This window comes from Sorex fumeus, unplaced genomic scaffold (assembly GCF_029834395.1).
Source record: "Sorex fumeus unplaced genomic scaffold, SorFum_2.1 ptg000034l, whole genome shotgun sequence".
Classification (NCBI taxonomy): Eukaryota; Metazoa; Chordata; class Mammalia; order Eulipotyphla; family Soricidae; genus Sorex; species Sorex fumeus.
The window spans coordinates 26,977,446-26,997,612 of record NW_026606091.1 but is presented as its reverse complement, the minus strand read 5'-3'; the positions used below and the strand labels follow the sequence as shown (position 1 = coordinate 26,997,612).

Below are 20,167 nucleotides of genomic sequence, written 5' to 3'. Positions count from 1 at the left end.
GAAGCCCACCGTGCGGTGACACTTGAGGATTTCTAAATGAGCTTTGTAGTGAGTGCGGTGGACACCACGTGGGCTGCGGTATGTGCCCCCCAAGAGGGGGCCAGAGAAAGGCAGGTGCATGAGTGGTGGTGGCAGGTGGGCGGAGGGCGCATCCCGGGTTTCCCTGCACGGTTCGCAGACGTCATCCCGAAACCGCAGCTGCGGGAGCCGCGACAGGGCCGAGGCCCCGCCTTCGCCGCCGGAAACGGAACTCCCGGAGCCAGCGGAGACGGAAGTTCCTGGGCGGGCCCGCGGCGGAAGCGGAAGCGTTAGTGCGAGAGGGAGCGGGACCGAGATCTGGGGTCCGGTAGCGGGGCGTCCGCATGGCTGAGTCCGGGGCTGTGGCCGCCGAGTACCCGTCGGGGGGCCGGGCGCGGGCGGCGCGCACGCTGCTCGACCAGGTGGTGCTCCCGGGCGAGGAGCTGCTCCTCCCGGAGCAGGAGGACGCGGACGGCCCCGGGGGCGCGGGCGAGCGGCCGCTGCGCCTGACGAACTGGACGCGCTCGCGGGTGCGCGTGGTGTGCGGGCCGGGCCTGCGGCGCTGCGGCGACCGCCTGCTGGTCACCAAGTGCGGGCGCCTCCGCCACAAGGAGCCCGGCGGCGGCGGCGGCGCGGGCGGCGTGTACTGGGTGGACTCACAGCAGAAGCGGGTGAGCGAGCGAGCGGCCGGCCAAGTCAGTTGGGGGGTCCCAGATGCCAAGAACCAGGCGTAGGTCATTGATCGAGGCCTCAGGAAGAGGATTTTTTTCCTTTTTTAACTTTTTTTTGGGGGGGGCGTCACACCCGGCAATGCTCAGGGGTCACTCCTGGCTCTGCACTCTTGGCGGTGCTCAGGGGGACCGTATGGGAAGCCAGGGATCGAGCTCAAGCCTTCCCCGCCACCCCCAGGAAGCAGAATTTTTTTCTTAGGAGCGCAGACTTGGCCCAGAGAGGAAATAAAAGGGTTTTCTTGGTGGTCCTCGTCCCGAGCGCTTGTGCCCGCAGAGGCTCGGGACCCTTACCTAAAGAGGGGGGTGCGGCCGGCCTTATTGTGAGATACCTGTTTGTAACCGTTGGACTTCAAGATGTGGAGGGGTGGGTGTAGTTCTAGTTTCTTTCTTGCTTGGACACGCCTGGCCGGGGTTGGGAGTCGACCCGAGTGTTCAAGGGCTTCACGAAGTGCTGGGGATTGACGTCCGACTCCCGCCGGACTGTCCTCAAAATAGTTTCCAAACCCTCACTGGGGACTTGCTGAGGGATGATCTGGAAATGACCGTCTATCATGGTGGTTCTGTTTTGTTTGTTTTCCTTTGCAGTATGTCCCAGTGAAAGGGGACCATGTAATTGGCATAGTGACCGCTAAATCTGGAGACACGTTCAAGGTCGATGTTGGAGGGAGTGAGCCTGCCTCTCTCTCTTACTTAGCATTTGAAGGCGCCACGAAAAGAAACAGACCAAACGTCCAAGTAAGGATAAAAGAAACCTTTGGTTTAAAGAGATATTTAAAAAAGAAAAATCCCTAATAACCAGAAACAGTACCAGAAAGCTGCCTAAATTGTCCCCAAAAGCATGACCTGTTTTGTAGTTCAGCATCTTCAAGCATCTGTGTAACAATTCTAGGTTGAAGAATTCCAATTATTTAGGAATAACTGTCAGCCCTTAAATATACTCTTTTTATTTGTATTCTGTACATTTCTGCACTGAGGGATGATTTTTGTGTTTTGAGTTGTAAATTTACATCTCTTCTCACATTTTCACTTGTTAATGCCCAGTAATCCTAGACAACAAAGTACGCCATAACCTTAGACAGGGAGGAGGAAAAAGTAATTTTACATAAATTTTCTTCACCCATCCATTCATAATTCTGGTTTTGGGTTCTACAACTTGCATTGCAACTTAAGTCACATAATTTTCGTTTTTCTTGGTCTCGCAAAGGGAAGTCACTTGTTCCCTCAAATTTCCAATTTGGGCCTTCCTTCCTTTTCTGTTTTTTGCCCTTTTTCACTCACCTTTCACATGTCTTTACTTCGACCTTTATTTTGAATAATATGCATTCTAAGAGTTGGTTACCACTATCAATTACTGGTAATTCACTAGAGCAGTGCGTTCTATAATGATGCTGCGTTTTTACATAGGTGCTGAATAAATAGTATGGTAGTCACCAGTCAGTCACATGTGGCTGTTTCAGATTTGACTAATGCAGCCCAACAAACTTGAAATATGACTAGTTTTAGTTAAGTGCCAGTTAAAATAAACACATGTGGCTGCTGTATTGAAGTTTAACCCTTGAGGGTATTCTCTGGCTTTGCGATGAATACTAGTTTGGGGTTTCCTGATGAGTAAAGGGGAGGGGTACATGTGTTAATTTTGCCCACTTAAGACTGAGAGTTAGCAGGAATCGGGATTCCTGAAATCTAGTTGGTCCCTTAGCCACAGAACTAAATGGCTAGCATTGCTGCCTGTGGAAACAGCAGCTACTCCTATAGAATGGTTTGCTGAGAGGAAATGAATTTTTGTGATTATCATTGTAGGTTGGAGATCTCATCTATGGCCAGTTTGTGGTTGCTAATAAAGATATGGAACCAGAGATGGTCTGTATTGACGGCTGTGGAAGAGCCAACGGGATGGGTGTTATTGGACAGGATGGTCTGCTCTTTAAAGTAACTTTGGGCTTAATTAGAAAGTAAGTTCTGAGAATTTCTTGCTTGTCTTGTATAAGTTGTGTCTTCTTGCAAAGTTGATTCATTTGGAGACTCTGATTCTTTCCTCCAAGTTTATCGGTGTCCTTTATAGCACAGTTTTATTTATTTTGTGAAGCAAGGTCGTTTTTATTGAAAATTATTTAGAAAGATGTGATGGAGAGAAATATGTGTGTAAGAGAACACAGGTTTCTGCACAGTGGAAATAAACAAAGAAACATAAGCGAGAGACATTTCAAGGGAGAACATGGGCTTCAAGAGCATGCCTGTAGCACAGATTTAAATTTATGTATTTAGTTCAGTCTTCTAAATGGAATTCATTTGTATTTGATGATTTAGTTTGTGTGTTGATAGAATCTGAGCTATCCTCATTTTCCCTGAGAAACAGGGAAAATCTGCGCTGTTTCTTACAGGTGATAAAGTAAGCTCAAATGTGAAAACATTTCTGAGTTACTTAAAGACAGAGTTTACTGTTGTATAAAATTGCCAAATTTGGTTATGGGGCCCACATGTTGCTTGGCAGATGTGCTCTCAAATCAGTGCTGCCAACCAATCACAGAAGTTAACAGATCTCTTCTTGTAGAAGAGTTTCCAGAGTTTAAGTCTGTAGATCCTTACTACACCAGCTGTGCTGTATTAAAGGAGTTATTCTGGGCACTGCTGAGATGCAAAGCTTTCTGATTGGTCTCTTTTTGCTACTTATTGCGTGAATCTGGAGAGTGAGTCCAGGAGTGTTTTTGTTTTGGAACCACACCCAGCAGTGCTCAGGGGCTACTCCACCCCATGCCATGTCAAGGATAGAATCCAGGCATATTGCTTGCAAGGCTTATGCTATACAGCTCTCCCTTGCTCAAGAGAAGCATACAGCACCTTTGTGGTTTTAGAGTGTACACTCATCAAACACTGACTTGTTAGAAAAATGTTTTGTTAGCATTATACAGATAAACAATTTTACGGTGGAGGTTGGGGTCACACCCAGTGGTATTCAGGGCTTAATCCCGTGCACTCGGGGATCTCTTATGGAGGGTTAAGGGGACCATATGGGGTGCCAGGGATCAAATCTGGGTGGGCCTCATGTAAGGCAAGTGCCCTGTCCTCTGTACTATCTTTTTGGCCCCTATAGGTAATTTTTAAAAGCTACAATTCTAAAATATTGAAGGGGCTCTCCCAACATAGGGGAAGAACTTAAAAATCGGTGACAGGGGTTTGCTCTCTTTAGAACCTAGCCCCCAGTGGTGACCCAGCTTTAAGGAAGGAGATAGCGGGACTGGAGAGTGTACAGGGATTAAGGTGCTGGCCTGTGTGCAGCTGACCCAGGATCCATCCCCAGACCATACAAGGTCACCTGAGCACTGTAGGAATGGTTCCTGAGTACAGCCAGGAGAAAGCCCAGAGTACCACCGAGTGTGGTACCTCTACTCCCTTCACTCCCCAATTAAAAAGGGCAGCAAATACTTGTTCCTGAAATGATGGGGGAAGAAGAGGGCTTGAGTGACTGGAGACTGACTCAAAAAGAAGTTTTTCTAAAGGAAAATCAGGTCATCCCCTACCATATTAAATTTAATTTTCTTCTTTCTTGCCAGGTTGTTAGCTCCGGACTGTGAAATAATACAGGAACTAGGAAAACTGTACCCACTGGAAATTGTATTTGGAATGAATGGAAGAATATGGGTTAAGGCAAAAACCATTCAGCAGACTTTAATTTTGGCAAATATCTTAGAAGCTTGTGAACACATGACAACAGACCAAAGAAAACAGATTTTCTCCAGATTGGCCGAAAGTTGATTTCTATAGTCTTTTGATGGGTCAACTGAGCCAAGAGACTGGGTTTCCTGGGCAATGTTTTTTTCAGGTGAGCTTTTCCATTAGTATTCTATTTATGAATATACATGTTATCTTAATAGGATTCTTAAATCTGTAAAAAGTTACTTGGTTGCCTCCCATGTTGCTGGTGAGAAAAATTATAATTTTTTTACAATAAAGTTAGAAGTTATTATTTATTTTGTGTTAATGTCCTTAGTGTTGCTCTAGAGGAAATATTCTATAATCTGGAAGTGGCTAATTACATTCTGATACTAAAAGGTTCACCAAAGCAATTTGTATATAAAAGTATAAGAAAGCAAACAGACTCACTGTAATCCCATTATTTAGAGGGCAACAGTTAATTGTAGGGGTCTGCTATATATAGTCTAGGCTTGTTTTTTCATGCATTCTGTCATTCTTAGTAACTGCAGAAGACACAATTAGTTAAAACCAAACTCGGTAACTTGGCTTCCATTCTCAACATCTACATACAAGAGTAAAAGGTAAAGGTAAAGGCCATCCCGTTGATCATCGATTTGCTCGAGCGGGCCCAGTAACGTCTCCATTGGAGACTTTGTTGTTAACTGTGTCTGGCATATCGAATACTCTCGGTAGCTTGCCGGGCTCTCCGAGAGGGGCGGAGGAATCGAACTCGGGTCAGCCATGTTGGCCGCTTGTAAGGCGAACGCCCTACCCGCTGTGCTATCGCTCATTAAAATTGTAATTACAGGATTATACTTTATATACTATACCCAGCTCAAATAACATTTAATAATTATTATTATTGCTATTGAAAATTCAGTAGTTGTATAATAGTTCCATGTTACAGGGCTATTTTGGGTATGTCTGGTTTTTGTTTTTCTATCAACACCAAGATGAGGATGTCTGAATCCAAATCCTGACATTTTATTTGCTAAAATCATCTCCTAGAAACCGAATTATTTGTGTTATTTTGTACAATATTTTAGAATTGTAGCTTTTAACCTGCCTAGACTTTTTTCAAAAATGGTTTTTAAGGTTTGTGATAAAATTGGAGAAGAAATTCTTATAAGTCCCTTAGAGTGAAGAGAAGCCTGAGAGATCTCCAGTCATAGGATTAGATAAAACACTCCCAGCGAGTAAGGGCTGCAGACTGCTGGAGACGGCACACAGGAGTTGACAGGATTGTAGGACTTGTTCCACATGCTTGTAAGGATCAAAAAATATTCCTTAAAGGGGTTTCTTGAAGAATGGTTGTTTTTAAGTTAACAAAAAGACAATTTAATCCTCCCCCTGCAAATATCCACAATCCTGAAATATTAAATTATGATGAGGACACATTTTTTTAGAAACCAGGAATACTCTTTCTGAAGCTAGGTAGCATCTTTAGTTATCAATTTTTAATACTTCCAGAGTAACTGAAGCAATTCTATCTAGCACAGGAGCAAAGGTATCAATAAGTTTGTGTTCTAAGAGGTATCTTTCTTGCATCGCCTGCAGTGTATTTTCCAGCTACGTTCAAATTAGACCTAATATTGTATTTGCTTTTTCAGTTTTATCTCCTATGTCTACAAAGATGCTTAGCAAAATGTCCTGTGCAGCTACCATTAGGAAGAGAAAAGCCCTCCACATCCATACACTAAACAAGTGCATAAAAGGCAGAGAGATTGGCAGCAACAGAGTATTAAGCAGTTAGGATAGTTTGATCCTGAGAAGACTGTACTTCATATTACTAAGTTAGGGAAGGTGCCATGATCAAAGGAGGTTGAGAAAGTCATACAATTTCAGGATAGTTAGTGAAAATTTTATTTCTTATATCATTTAAATCATCTTTTTATAAGGAGTAGTAGATTATTCATAAATAGGTGTACAAAAGATTAACACATAGAGAATCATTCCTTGTTCTGTAAACTTTTTACTTTGTCATCATATATCTGGGCACTTCCTGTGAGCTAGGCACTATGGAAGATACAAAAGAACATAAATGTGATCCCTGTTATTTGTAATTTACAGCCTAGTGGAGAGCCAGAATACCATGTAAAGGCAGGTACGAGCCATTGTCACTCTCTGCTGGGCTCTTTGGTCAAGGCTCCTCTGGCACCTTTCCATCTACAGCTGTGATCTTTGCTGCCTATCATTCCGTTGCGTTTTGAAGAACATAGCCTTTACGGGGAGAAACGCCTTTCTTCAATGCTTCAGGCCAGTTTTGAGTCTCAAAGTATGTGGACAGGATGTCAAATACTGTTAAAAGGATAAACAGAAAATAGGTTCACAGGAAAAAGAATTAGTAAAAGTGATTATAGAAGAAAAGGATTTTTTGGAATATGTTATGCAAACCTTTGCACTATACGTGATTCTGGGAAGATAAGCACAGACACAGGGCCTATGTGGAAAGTGTTCACATTGAGGAACAAAGGGCTGAGAATGGACAAATGCTAAAATACAGAGGAACACAGAACACTGGTTATAAAGGAGAGGGGCTGTGACACAACCTGGGAAGAGCAAGGGAGCTGTCTGAGATGCCTCTAAACTTTAATGTGAAGGACAGCAGGCTACTGAAGGCAGGGTGTTCTAGGCCATGGTGACATTCTCAACCCAACTGTTGACCTATGTGGGAAGTGGAAAGAAAACTAAAGTGCTGGAGGCCAGAGAAATAGCCAAAATAGGTGGGAGTGCATGCTTTCCATGCCAGGGGCCTGTATTTGAACCCCTAGCATCACAAGGCCCCCTGGGTACCATGCTGGAAATTATTAGCAACTGAGAACGATGGGATGTAGCCCCCCAAACCAAAAACTACTGAGTGGCCAGAACACAAAAGTGCACATGGTAAGTACAGTAGTCAGAGACAAGACTAATACAAGGACCATTTATACATACTACTAAACAGTGCAAAGCAGTGGTCCTGAGCTTTAACATGTTGGGTGTGGGGCATGAGCAGTACCTTGATTGATTGCCAGTATTTCTGAATGATAGTTTTTCTCATTCTGGCATCTGACCATGTATTCCTGGATTGGCAAGCGAGCAGTTTTGACCGAGTGTTCTTGGGCTTTTTGAAATGTCACTTTCTGTAAATTATAAATATTTTCCATATCAACACACGCATATACTCTAGTAACATGCATAACAAATTGTGAGAAACCCCACTTACCATCACTCTCATTTCCACTTTGTAATCCTATATTAAAAGTAGTGGGGTCAGGGAGACAGCTCAAGTAGCATGTGCCTCGTGCGATTCCCCGGTTTTCATCCCCAGCACAGCATGCCCTCTCCCCATGAACCAGCACCACTTGGTGTGGCTTTAAGAAGCTCCCCAGCATTCAGCCAACAGTTTGCATCACTAAACATTGCCCACCACTTGGGGTGACCCCATTTAAAAAAAAAATTCTATGACCATGAAAACCTGCAGAATGTGAACAGTATTACAGAATGAAGAGTAGTTACTAGTTGCAAGTAAGAACTAGCTTGTGCAACAATACTTCACTTATTTGGGGTCACTGTCTACTAACCTCCACTCACTAATACTTAAACAAGAAAATATGTAAAAAGAAGCAAATAGCCACAAAAGTTAGTTGTATCACTGAGAACACTCCTAGCCTAACTCAGTAAGATCCAATTTTGGACATGTGGCATTTTCACTTCAGAGCCTATTGACAGATTATTGATTAGGAGGACCACTTTCAATTAAGGTAGACCAGCAGCAATAAATATGTTTTTACAGTAAGAGGTAAATAAAAAAGGTTTCTGAAATTTTCAGATGTGTAAGAATCCACTTAGGATCGCAGTTTATAAACTGACATTACTTTTATGATGTCCTAAATCAGCTTGAAATTTAAATGGAAGTTTATATTCACTACCTTATAAATTTTAGACTTCAGGATTAGAGAAAGGTTCAGATTACAGAAGTAATTAACACAGTTGGGTTTGAAAGAGTCTTCAAAGTTAGTAGTCCAAGCCTTGTATCCAGCCAGTGTTTGTTCATCCTCTGAGTCCCAAGTAGCCATCAACTTTTTGATGGATAACCCTTTCACAGTTTCAATTTTGATAGTACTACGTTAATAGGAAACCCTTGATATTAAGCCACATTTACTATTTTTGCTGTAGTTCTCTCTTTGGGCCACACCAAACAAACTAAATTGTGAGTATCTGAAGCCATTCAGATACTTGAAGGCAGTAATCGTGTGTATCTTGTGTATATGTATCTATATGTACATATAAATAAAATACACTTTAAAAAAAAACATGAGCATCCACAAATACGTGCATGGTCACAATGTGTCATGATGGATACACACAGTAATTGTTACCTCGTGTAGAGGACAGTGCTAGATGACATCTCACTGTCCTCTTTAATGTACCATTAACTTTAATCATTATTTCATTAATGTGTTATAAGGGTGCAGTATATTCATATTAATAATTATTAATATCTGGATATTGATAAGTAAATTATTAACTGTTTGGATATTTAAAACCTACAATTTGTATTAAAAGGCCAAATTCAATGAAAGAAACAAGGACACTAAAGTTGCCATTATGAAAGATTTGTGTCAGTGTGGGGAAGATGGTCTAAGAAGAAGCAAGCTACTCATAGAGAACAAAGAGTTATTAAAATGTTGTCAGGGACTGGGTTAATAGTATAGTTGGTATGGCCTTTTTGCATTGCAGGAGGCTGACCTGGGTTCCATCCTGGCAACCTGTATGATGCCTCAAACCCTGCCAGGAGTGATCCCTCAGCACCACTTAGGTATGCCACTTACCTCTCCCCCCCTCCCCCACCAAAGAAAAAATGCTGAGTCAGTGCCTCCCCAATCAGGATGAGAATTACCCTTGCCCAACTAAATGAAGAGAAGAAAGGAGTCACACCAAGTAATGACTCAACACTCTCCATTCTAATTCCTGACTGAATTCTGTCACTATCTAGAATGGGCTTCTTTTTGTTTTATTTTTGGGCCACAACTAGTGGTGCTTAGGGATCACTCCTGGGTACTGGGGACTGAATCTGAGTTGGTCTTGTGCAAGGCAAGTGCCGTACCTGCTGTACTATCACTGCAGCCCCAAGAATGGGCTCCTTCTGGTTCCCTCTTAGTTTTTAGGTCCTTTGGGCATGATGATGACTGAACAAGCACCTCTAAAAGAAGCCTTCATCACTTTTTGAAATACAGTTACTGGCCTAAAATGTACACATACCTTCTGAATGCTTTCATCCACAAGTCCACCAAGGATGTAAACTTTATTTGGATCAACATCTTCAAGAGCTAGTGAAAAAATGAAGGCCATTGAGATTAATTCTGTTTTATAATTTCTAAATCCAAAGAAAGTAAAAGTAAAGATTTGTTAATGACAAAAGGCAGGAGTTTAATAGCTAGAAAATAAAATATAGACATGTTAATTCTTGGGAGGGAAAAACATTTAATTAGACAAATCATTGACAAATCTAACCATAGTTAGAAAGGAGACAAAAGTATAAAGGAAGTGAAATAATTAGAAGACAATAAATACCAAGAACCACTCAACACCAATTCGTTTGAGAATTATGTGACATGAATGATTTTCTGCGGAAAAGTGTATCTAACGTTGCGCTTAAGGAGGGCCTACTGCGGGGGAGCTGACCAGGGATGCTGGGAATGAATGAACAGGGGGTTCCAGAAGGGATGAGAGCAGAACCTGGTAGGACATGTGCCATGTGTCCAAGGTGACATTGCCTATATGAGGTGCGCTGCTTGTCTTCATACTCCTTGGGTGGCACTAATAAATTCGCCACAGGGAATAACAAAAATGAAGGGCAAAGAACGTGCTACTGAAGTATACATACCGTGTTCGGAGTCAGAAGTCAGGTATACCAGGGTGTCCAGCGGAAATACACTAAAGCAGTCTTCTTCTGTTCTGTCCAGCTGGAAGAAGCAGATAAGCCCAATGTAGTGGGAGCTGGGCTGACGTGGCCCATACTGCAGCACCTAGTAGTGCTCAGGCATGGCTCCTGGTGCATTTATGGGGCTACAAGGCTGACAGCCTATTTACAAAAGACAGCTGGGGAGGTGCAATAGCAAGGCAGACACTCAATCCTATAAAATGAGATAAAGTACCTTGACCTACAGACACAATAGACTACAGGGAGGGAGTGACAATGCCAGGGGCAACCTTGAAAAAAGACTGGAATGGGGTGCCTGAAAAGAGGCAAAACTGACCTACTTAGGACAGAGACGTAGCCTAACTATGATATGGCCCAGCGCACTCTTCACCACAACTGTCACCTCCAGGGAAGGCCACACTACCCAGTCTCCGCTACATAATGGACAACACGGTGACCCTTCCAAGGAACAGATCTGGATTCTCGCTCTTGTGTATCGAGCACTAAATTTATGAGACCATAGGGAATGAGCTGAAAACTGCCTCAGGATTCCCTGAAATTCATCTTAAAAAGTCCACAGAACTTACATAGGTTTTTCTTCTGAACCACTGCTGGTGGGAATGTTCAGCCTTTTTGGGTAAACAGTCTGGACCAAAAACTACAAATGAGGGGCCGGAGTGATACTACAGTAGGTAGGATGTTTACCTTTCACGTGGCCAGCCCAGGTTCAATCCCTGGTATCCCATATGGTCCCTTGAGCGTGACCAGGAATTATTTCTGTGTACAGAGTCAAGAGTAACCTCTGACCAGATGTGGCCCAGAAACAAACCTACAAATTGATCTCCCATATGATCCAGCAATTCCACTTCTTGGCATTTACCCCAAGGGCCCCAAAACTATTCAAAAAAGACATTGGCACTTTTATGTAAATTGTGGCATTATTCACAATAACCAAAATATGAGAACAGCCCAGTTATCCAAGAATAGATGACTGGGTAAAGAAACTGTGGTTCATATACAGAATGGAATACTACTTGGCTATAAGATGAAATGTAATTTGCTGCTATGTGGATGAATCTGAGAATATCATGTTGAGTTAAGTTAGGAGAGGGACAGATATCAATGACATTTTTTGGGATATAAATAAAAATAGTAAGAAAACAAATATTCAAAAGCAATAGAAAACAAAGATCTGGTCTTTAGTAGAAGCATATCACTGTGTGTGTGGGGGGGGGAATGGGGGAATAGGATTGTAGGGATTGTGGAGGGTGTCTGGTGTTGCAACGTTTTCTGCATAAAACCCTTCCATTATCAACATTATAAATCAATGCCTAAATTAAAATTTTTAGAAGCTTTCCATCTTCCACACTTCACCCTCACAAACCTAATTCTGCTCTAATGAGAAATGGGCCTTGGCCTTTCCTCCACATCATCGTCATGGAATATGCACTATAGTATACAAGATACAGTAAAGAAATGCAGTTCTAGATACTGGTAATGTATTTGACAATGTGGCACCAGCTTGAAAATTAAATTATTTTTCTTTATACATGAATTCAGATAACAATGATTTACAAGACTATGTTTTAGGGGGACACTTTCACACCTTCAAAATGTTAGACCACACCTACCACCAAAGTACCAATATCCCTCGGCCAGTCCACAGAACCACCTTGCCCTGACCTCCCTCCTCTACCTCTGATAATCTTAGTTCTGTAGTTCAGTAACTTGTGTTGATGGGTTTGTTTTCTTTTGTTGTTCCTTTGCTTTGCTTCTCTGGATCCTACACTGATTTTTTTGGGGGGGGTTGGGGTGGTGGAGCAGAGGAGGAAGAGAGGGATGCATACCACGCTGTGTTTAGTGCTTACTTCTTACTTCTGGCTCTGTGCTCAAAGGACCATATGGGGCTTAAGGGATTGAACCTGGGTTGGCCGCGTGCAAGGCAAATGCTTTAACCACTGTACTGTTACTTCAGCACCCTGCATCTGATACTTGTCTTCCTTAGTCTGACGTTTCACTTTGCATGACTCCCTCCAGAGTTCCAAGGATCAAAAATTAAAAATGTAAGGAATATGAGAGGTTCTGAGTATTTTCAGACTGAACAATATATGCCACAACCTACTTTTCAGATGACCATTCAAATACACAAAATGAGACTTACCAGGTAACTAGAAAAGCCATCATTCATCCTCAGACACTCTTCATACAGGGGACTGTCTGTTGTGAATCCTGTGAGGCAGATCCAAAATGGTTTATCAGCTTTCTTATTTGAACCGTACACCCTTCGGATCTGGCCAGCAAGTCTGCTTAGTTCCTTCAAAGAAATAAAAAGAAGTCAGGGTAGGAACTGCCCACGATAATTTTTTGTCAACAAATAACTACTGAATCTGTTTATTAACACTGCTCTGGAAAACCTCATGAACTAAGATGAACCCTATTACTCCAGGATGAGGATGTGACATGCAAGGGTGAGCAAGTTACAACCCATCTGCACACCTTCCTCCTCTCTCCCAGGAAGCACATACCTGGGGATACTCAAGGGCTAGTCTTGGCTCTGGGTTCAGGAGTCACTCCTGGTGGTGCTTGGGGGAAGATGGGGTGACAGGGATTGAATTCGAGTCTCTAGCATGTAAGGCATACACTCCGGCTCTTTAAATCATTTTCTTGGCTCAAAGTAAGATGCTGTTTCTCTGGGATAAATGCGTGAGGCACTTTATAGGTAAAAGTTGGGAAAACTGAGAACCCTCCTTCCTTCTGGACCTGCCATCATATGTTTAGTAAATTATAAAATGAAATTTTAATTTTTATCTAAAATCTATGTGTTTACTGTCTAACTCATTAAAAGAAGCTAGGTTACAGAAATTTTTTATTCTCTGTCAGATAAAACTTCTCCCTAATTTCAGGAGCTGTAACAGGGTTGGAAGTTTTGACTTTCCTCCCTGATTCTACCTTGCAGAAAGAAACACAATTTGATTTCATTTGGTTAGATACAGAAAAAGCTGTGGGTTTGATATAATTAGTTTGAACAGCACAAAATTATTAGTCGAGGGGCTGGAGTGATAGTACAGTAGGTAAGGCGTGTGCCTTGCACATGACTAATAAGGGTTTATTTCATCCCTGGCACCCTGAGCACAGAGCCAAGAATAAGCCCTGCGCACTGCTGGGTGGGGCCATAAACAATGAAAATTTCAGGCAAAATGCCTAAAACTGAAGGCCCAATAGTATGTGCCACCTTGGCATACCACGAAACCAGACAACCTTGAATGGTGGAACTGCGAATCTTTCTCCTGATTCTGATCCCACGGATAAGGTTCTTAAATTAAAACTAAAAGTTAAATTAAAAACTAAATATTTAATCTTTTAAAATTCTAAATAAAATAAAATAAATTGGTTTGGGGCCGCACTTGATGATGCTCAGGATTATTCCTGGCTCTGAACTCAGGAGTCAATCCTGGCAGTGCTCAGGGGACCGTATGGGATGCCAGAGATCAAACCCGAGTCAGCTTCATGCAAGGCAAGTGCCTCACCTGCTGTACCATTTCTCCAGCCCCCCTATTTAATCCTTTTTATCAAGGGGACCAGGCCTAGTTCTTGTTTATCCCCAAGCAGCTGATTTCAAATCTTTGGGAGCCCGGAGAATTATTCCCAACAGTCAAAGACAGGCTTCTGCAAGAACTGTGTGTTACTTGACTCTTCTGATAGCACAGAGCTGGCTTCCCGCAGCCCCTGGTTGTCCATTCTGTCCCTGGTCGCATCATCCATAGGTCCCTGCAAGTTAAGCAGGGGCACTGTTCCCTGGGACAAGTAGAGGTGACAAATGAGCTGTCATCTAGTATGGAGTGTCCTGAATTCATTCATCTCCAGAATGCTGAAGTAGAAATCCCCCCCCTTTCACCAAAACTATGAACAGGAGAACACTGAAATACCACACTACAAGAACTCCCATGAGCTTGTAACATGCAACTGGGCAAATATTCCTCCCCAAAGAAGGTCCAAGATTTCATCTCAGAGGAACTGAAGTCAAACGATACCATGTAGGCTGGGATCTCATCAACAGACCACAGAGGACTGTGAGCTCTTGAGGTCCAAATCAGAGTTCATCTACTCCATGGGAACTTGAGCAAATTTAGTTGAGTTCAAAACTGAAGAGAAGGTAAAACTACAAACTAAACCAGAGAGTCAGAGAGTATCTGTTCTCTTCCTTTATCTCTACTGCAGCCTCCTCATAACTCGGCAACCATGTGTACACATACTGCTAGTTTCTGACAGAATCACACACATGAGATCGGGCTCTGCTGAAGGGGCAGGAATTCAGAGCTCAGCGGATGACTTACCTTCTGTGACATGTGGTGGGTCATACTCAAATCAATACAGAGTCTTGGTCCTGAAAGTTTAGCTTCCAAAAGTCTCTCCTTGGCTAAAGCTCTCAGAAAACGTTTGCTGTGCTGGGGGCAGATGCCTAGAGCAGAAACGTTGAAAAATGAAAGAAAACAAACAAAAACAATCAAAGGGAGGAAATGGGAATACCACCATTCAGGAAAAAAATGCCTCCAGCAAGGTGAGTGGCTTTTTTTATACAAAGAGAAAACAGAAACTCATGTATAGTATTTGCTCATTAAGATATCAAAGTATAGCAGAGTGCTGAGGACTGAGTGCCTGAAAGCGTTTTGTGGGGTCTAAACCAGAGTTCATCTACTTTCTTTGGGATCTTGAGCAAGTTTATTTACTTATTTTGCTTTTCGGGTCACACCGGCGATGCACAGGGGTTACTCCTGGCTCATACACTCAGGAATTACTTCTGGCGGTGCTTGGGGGACAATATGGAATGCTGGGAATTAAACCCGGGTTGGCCGTGTGCAAGGCAAATGCCCTACCCGTTGTGCTATCGCTCCAGCCCCATTTATTTTTTTGAGCCTCCTCCTCTTCACCTGCAAATTAAGAACAGTCAAAGTACCTACACTTCCAGTAATCCCTGTAAAACTCTTAGCCTTGAATTTAGTACAAGGCACTAAATAAATGCTTATGATACTGGTCTTTCTACTTCTGAGCTTATAAGTAAATGTGCACTAGGTAGGTTATATTTGAAAGATCGCCATAAAGTCTGTTTTCTCTGACACTTTGGTTCCCCCGAAACAGGACAATAGATCCTATCTCCCATATGTTTGTTTTTACCTAAACGATACTCCCACTCCCCTAGGAACATGCAGGCACCCCTTTGTAAGAAATCAGTATGACCCCAGCAATCCAATTTATCGCTACCTGGATTTTCTCTACGACCGGCTTTTCTCCTTTCCTTTTCTTGCTTCCTTTTGCTCTTCTTTGCTGCCAGTACCTTTTCCCAGTGTCTCTGTTTTCTCTGGACATTTTTCTTATGTTATCCAGAAAACAAAATTGTTTGAGAACTTCATAAGCACCAAAAAGGAAAATGAACATTAGAAACAGTTACTTAATTTGTTTTTCATTTCGATACAAACTCAGGAGAGAAAACTTATATTAGCTTTAAAAACAGAAATGGACTAAATTGTGTTTCAAGAACACAGCCCGAGCAAAAATATAGGATGTGCCCAAGGCCACTAATTCTTTAGAGACAGTGTCTGAAGCAATTTAGACTTCTCACTCTTCTGAGGTACATTAAAAAAAAAATCTCTTGGGGGAAAGGGCCTGAGAATTATTGCTGGATGACAGCAGAGGAGGCAAAGACCGAGAAGAAACTCAAAAGTTAAATCACCAAGAAGTTGTGGAGGAAGGTAAGACTTCAATTATCAACAAACTGGGACGCTAAAAAGCTTGTTTGGAATGAGAACTGCAAGAAGAAAAGAAAAAAGTATGTTCAGCAAGAGGAGAAGACAGAAAGTGAAAATGCTAGAGATCAGTGCAGAAGATGCAGAAAGATGGGAGAGGAAACTAAAGAGGAAAACCCTGACCTGGGATTTTGAGATTATGCTGATGGGGCCCAGTTATGCCAGTGTCGTCAGTTGACCAGATAGGTCAAACCTGACATGAAAACGTGTGAGAGATAGAAAGAAAAGCAAACTGAAAAACAAGACAAATATAGCTGGAGAAGGCTTTATATTGGCTACATAAAGGAATGCCAAATTCAACAAGAAGGCAGAAAAGATTCTATGGGAGATATATTGCTGAAATTTAAAATTGGAAAGAAGAACAGCTGTGAAAACTCTTGAAGGAACCATCTTGACCGCCACATTGTACCATTAAAGCAGAATTTTCTGTGGGGGGGTGGGGGGGGGGAATTCTCTCAATGGCTAGAGATAGGAAGGGGTAAGGCTCTTGCCTTGCATGTGGCCAATCCCAACTAGCTGCTGGGCACAGCTTACAGTTTCCTGAATACCACCAGGAGGATCCTTGGTTACAGAGCCAGAAATAGCTCCTAAGCACTCTCAGTTGTGGCCCAGAAACAAAAATACAAGATAAAACAAAAAATTCCTCTTGAGCTTTATTTACTTTTCCTATAGCTCAAACAACAACAACAATAACCCCCCCCCCCCCCCAAAATAAACTCAACCCTGAAACTTTAAACTCATGAACAGGAAACGCATACCTTGGAATACACGAAATCCATTCCCAACCATTTTGCTATCCACACCTGTCCTTAGCACTGGGGTCCCAGCAACATCCCAACACCCGGGAGCCCAGGCAACTCACAGCACTCACCGAACACCAGGGTGCACTGTCTGTGGGCAGGGCCTCTCCCTTCTGCAGGTCACACTCCACATCAATCTGCAGGAGCCCAAAGCTTTCTGAGATGCCCTCCTCGTCCAGGTCCCAGACGAGGCCATCTGGTTCCTGCAGGACGTGGGGCTCTGTCTTAGCGGCAAGGTCTTCCAGTTTGCAGTCCATGTGCTTAGTCCTCTTTTTCACCCAGATTAGAAAAAGGCACAATTATATGAGACACGACAGTATTGGACTTACAGAGTTATTTTCCTAGGTACAAATGGCAGGCAGTTTTGTGAACTTACTGGGAAAGTGAATAAAATACAAGCAGATTTACTGAACTGAGCAAAGTCCTTCAGAAAAATGAATCGGCATAGAAACTTGTAAGACATAAATATGGACATTCCTTAAAAATCTAGAAATTGGGCTCCCATTTGACCCAGCAATAACCACTTCTGGGAATATACCCTGGGGGGCCAAAAACACATAGCAGAAATACCATCTGCACTTCTATGTTCATTACAGCACTATTCACTATAGCCAGAATGGATAAAGAAACCATGGCATATCTACACAATGGAATACTACACAGCTGTTAGGATGAATGAAGTCATGAAATTTGCTTATAAAAATTGATGGACATGAAGAGTATCTACTGAGTGAAATGAGTCAGAAGAAGGCGGCGAGATATAGAATGAATGCACTCATTTGTGGGATATAAAAATATATATAGTAGAAGACTAATATCCATGACCAGGGAAAACGGGGTAGGAGGACTGGCCAATGATCGGAATCAACAATCAACTACAAGTGTGTCAGGTGGAGGGTAGGTAAGATAGAGAAAAGAACAGTATGACAATAATAGTTGGGAATGATCACGCTGGACAAGAACTGAGTGTTAAAAATAGGTATAGGGGGGTTGGAGCAATAGCACAGTGGGTAGGGCTTTATCTCGCAAGCGGCTAACCCAGGTTTGATTCCCAGCATCCCATATGGTCCCCCGAGCACCGCCAGAGTAATTCCTGAGTGCATGAGCCAGGAGTAAACCCTGAGCATCGCCAGGTGTGACCCCCTCAAAAAATTGGTAAAGGTATATTCCTGATAGCCTTTTAGTGTTTGTATTGCAAACCACAATGCCTAAAAGGGGAGAGGGAGAGAGGAAAAGAGGAAGGGAGGGAGGGAGGGAGGGGGGAGGAGAAAGACAGAGAGAGAGAGAGAGAGAGAGAGAGAGAGAGAGAGAGAGCGCGCATCTGCCCTCGAAACAATTCACTTGTACACACCCGGAATTCAGAGCTAAGCCACGTGAATAAGAGCATTTTCCGTGAGGGAACGGAGGTCAAGGTACTCGCTTTGCACGTAGCCTGACCCTGTTGATTCCCGGCACCACCTATGGTCGCCCAGTACCACCAGGAGGGACCCCTTGAGCACAGACCCCCGAGCACCGCAGCGTGTGGTTCAAACACTCCGGCACCCTCTCCCCAGAACATCCTAAATCACATCAGTCCTTCGGCTCGGCACCTGCAGACTCCCCATCCCCCCGCAAAAGCCCGGATCCTGACAGCGGAACTACTTCTACGCTGGTCACGTCAGGAACACCTATGTCCCCTCTCCTGTCCTCTGCAGCCGGCGACCCCCGGGGGGCGCGCGCCGCTGCTCTCTTGCCTTCCACCACACTCAGCTGCGGGCACTGTCACGCCCCAATACGGCCTCCATTTCCCGCCTGCACTTGGCGCCCCGGTGCCGTCAGCGCGAGCTCGGCGCGCTCCCGTCAGGCTGCAGGTGCGGAGCTCGGAGCCCCCTGCAAGAGCGCGGCTACCCCGCCTCCACTCCAGCCGCCTCCGCACTTTCCCGTGACATCGCGGCCTGGGCGCGGGGTCAGCACGCGGGCCGCACGCGAGCTCCTGCAGCTCCACGCCCAGGTCCTGAGTGCCGGGCCCGCAGGCTGCAAGGGAGACGCCAGGAGCCGGGGGTAACCCCGCCTGGCTCCCGACCCCCCAGCCCTAGCCCATCCGGTGAAGGAGCCCAACATACCTGAGCCACCTCCAGCAGCCACGCCTGTGCACAGCAGACCCAGCCTTCGTGCCACTTCCGGTTCCGGCCTCTGTGCGAACAGCATCCTGGGAATTGTAGTTTTCGCCTGGTCGCTCCGCGTGGGAGAGGCCTCCAGGGACTTCAGTGCCCCACCTTGGCTATAGGGAGTTTCTTCCGCCGCGAATGTTGCTTCACGAACTCTGAGCCTGGGTTTCCCCGGGTTATATAGCGATTCCAATCTCAGCTGTCTCTCTGTCTCTCTCTCTTTTTTTCTTGTTTGGCTTTGGACCACACCTGGAGATGCTTCAGGGATTACTCCTGGCTTTGCACTCAGAAATTACTCCTGGTGGTGCTTGAGGGACCATATGGGATACCCGGGATTGAACACGGGTCGGTGGCGTGCAAAGGCATATGCCCTATCCGGTGTATAGCTCCACCTTCCTGCCTTCCACGCCCCTCCCCCCCTCCGCTTAATGCTGCTGTTAGGAACAACTTTGATTACCTTCAATACGTGAATATAGGGGCTGGAGCAATAGCACAGCGGTAATTCCATGAGCCAAAAAACAAAAAACAAAACAAAACAGCTGGATATGGGGGGGGCTGAAACCAGAATTAAATCATCCCACATCTTGCTGTCTGGGAGACCTGGCCCTCCCGTGCCCTCAAGAAAGGTCCATGAACGGACTCAGTCGTTTAAGCTCTTGGGAAGGCAACAAGTGAGTCTAATCTCTGGCCACTCTCTGGCATCCACCTTGCCTTCCATATACAGGGAAAAAGTGAGGCTCAGAGTCTCTGTCCCAATCTTACTCCAGTAAAACTCTCATCCACACAGATTCCCTCAGTCCTGGGATGCTCAACCTGTCAGAGGCCCCACCATGAATAAGCTGGAAATATCTACCACTCACTAAGACACAGCCCCCTTCTTTTTTGCTCAGCCCTGAGGGATCCCAGTTTATTCCTCCCCACCCCACCACCACACCCCCTAACTCCTAACCTTACTTCACACAACTTCCTCTCGTGGAGTTAGATACCAGAGCACAATTTAAATTCTGAAACCAAAATGTTTTCCCTCTCTCTCTCTAGCTGCTGACAGGCTTTTTCTAAAAACCCAGCCCCA

General features: G+C 44.1%; 2 protein-coding genes across 3 annotated transcripts; one reads left to right on the top strand and one right to left on the bottom strand.

Moving 5' to 3' along the window:
• Positions 1–335: 335 nt before the first annotated feature.
• On the top strand, positions 336–4,668 carry EXOSC3 (exosome component 3). Of its 2 annotated transcripts, XM_056117206.1 has the most exons (4): positions 336–689; positions 1,335–1,484; positions 2,550–2,701; positions 4,301–4,668. In XM_056117206.1, the coding sequence occupies exons 1-4, from the start codon at positions 363–365 to the stop codon at positions 4,500–4,502; spliced, it is 831 nt and encodes a 276-aa protein (XP_055973181.1). In that variant the 5' UTR covers positions 336–362; the 3' UTR covers positions 4,503–4,668. The 2 variants fall into 2 exon arrangements, with proteins under 2 accessions (XP_055973181.1, XP_055973182.1); XM_056117207.1 differs by lacking the exon at positions 2,550–2,701 and having other exon boundaries at positions 4,301–4,461.
• A 1,619-nt stretch (positions 4,669–6,287) lies between these two features.
• TRMT10B (tRNA methyltransferase 10B) lies at positions 6,288–17,213 on the bottom strand. Its single transcript, XM_056117227.1, has 8 exons — positions 17,020–17,213; positions 15,607–15,715; positions 14,682–14,806; positions 12,509–12,661; positions 10,312–10,390; positions 9,687–9,754; positions 7,441–7,564; positions 6,288–6,740 (listed from the first exon to the last, which is right to left on the bottom strand). The coding sequence occupies exons 1-8, from the start codon at positions 17,203–17,205 to the stop codon at positions 6,634–6,636; spliced, it is 951 nt and encodes a 316-aa protein (XP_055973202.1). The 5' UTR covers positions 17,206–17,213; the 3' UTR covers positions 6,288–6,633.
• Between the last annotated feature and the right edge of the window lie 2,954 nt (positions 17,214–20,167).

Bases quoted from the DNA above. Each gene is read 5' to 3' on its own strand.
- TRMT10B (XM_056117227.1), bottom strand. From the start codon at position 17,205: ATGGACTGCAAACTGGAAGACCTTGCCGCTAAGACAGAGCCCCACGTC. The intron at 10,391-12,508 runs GTAAGTCTCATT...TGCTTCTTCCAG, and splicing joins ATGGCTTTTCTAGTTACCTG to CTGGACAGAACAGAAGAAGA. The intron at 7,565-9,686 runs GTATGTGTACAT...TATAATTTACAG, and splicing joins TGGATGAAAGCATTCAGAAG to AAAGTGACATTTCAAAAAGC.
- EXOSC3 (XM_056117206.1), top strand. From the start codon at position 363: ATGGCTGAGTCCGGGGCTGTGGCCGCCGAGTACCCGTCGGGGGGCCGG. The intron at 690-1,334 runs GTGAGCGAGCGA...TTTCCTTTGCAG, and splicing joins TGGACTCACAGCAGAAGCGG to TATGTCCCAGTGAAAGGGGA. The intron at 2,702-4,300 runs GTAAGTTCTGAG...CTTTCTTGCCAG, and splicing joins ACTTTGGGCTTAATTAGAAA to GTTGTTAGCTCCGGACTGTG.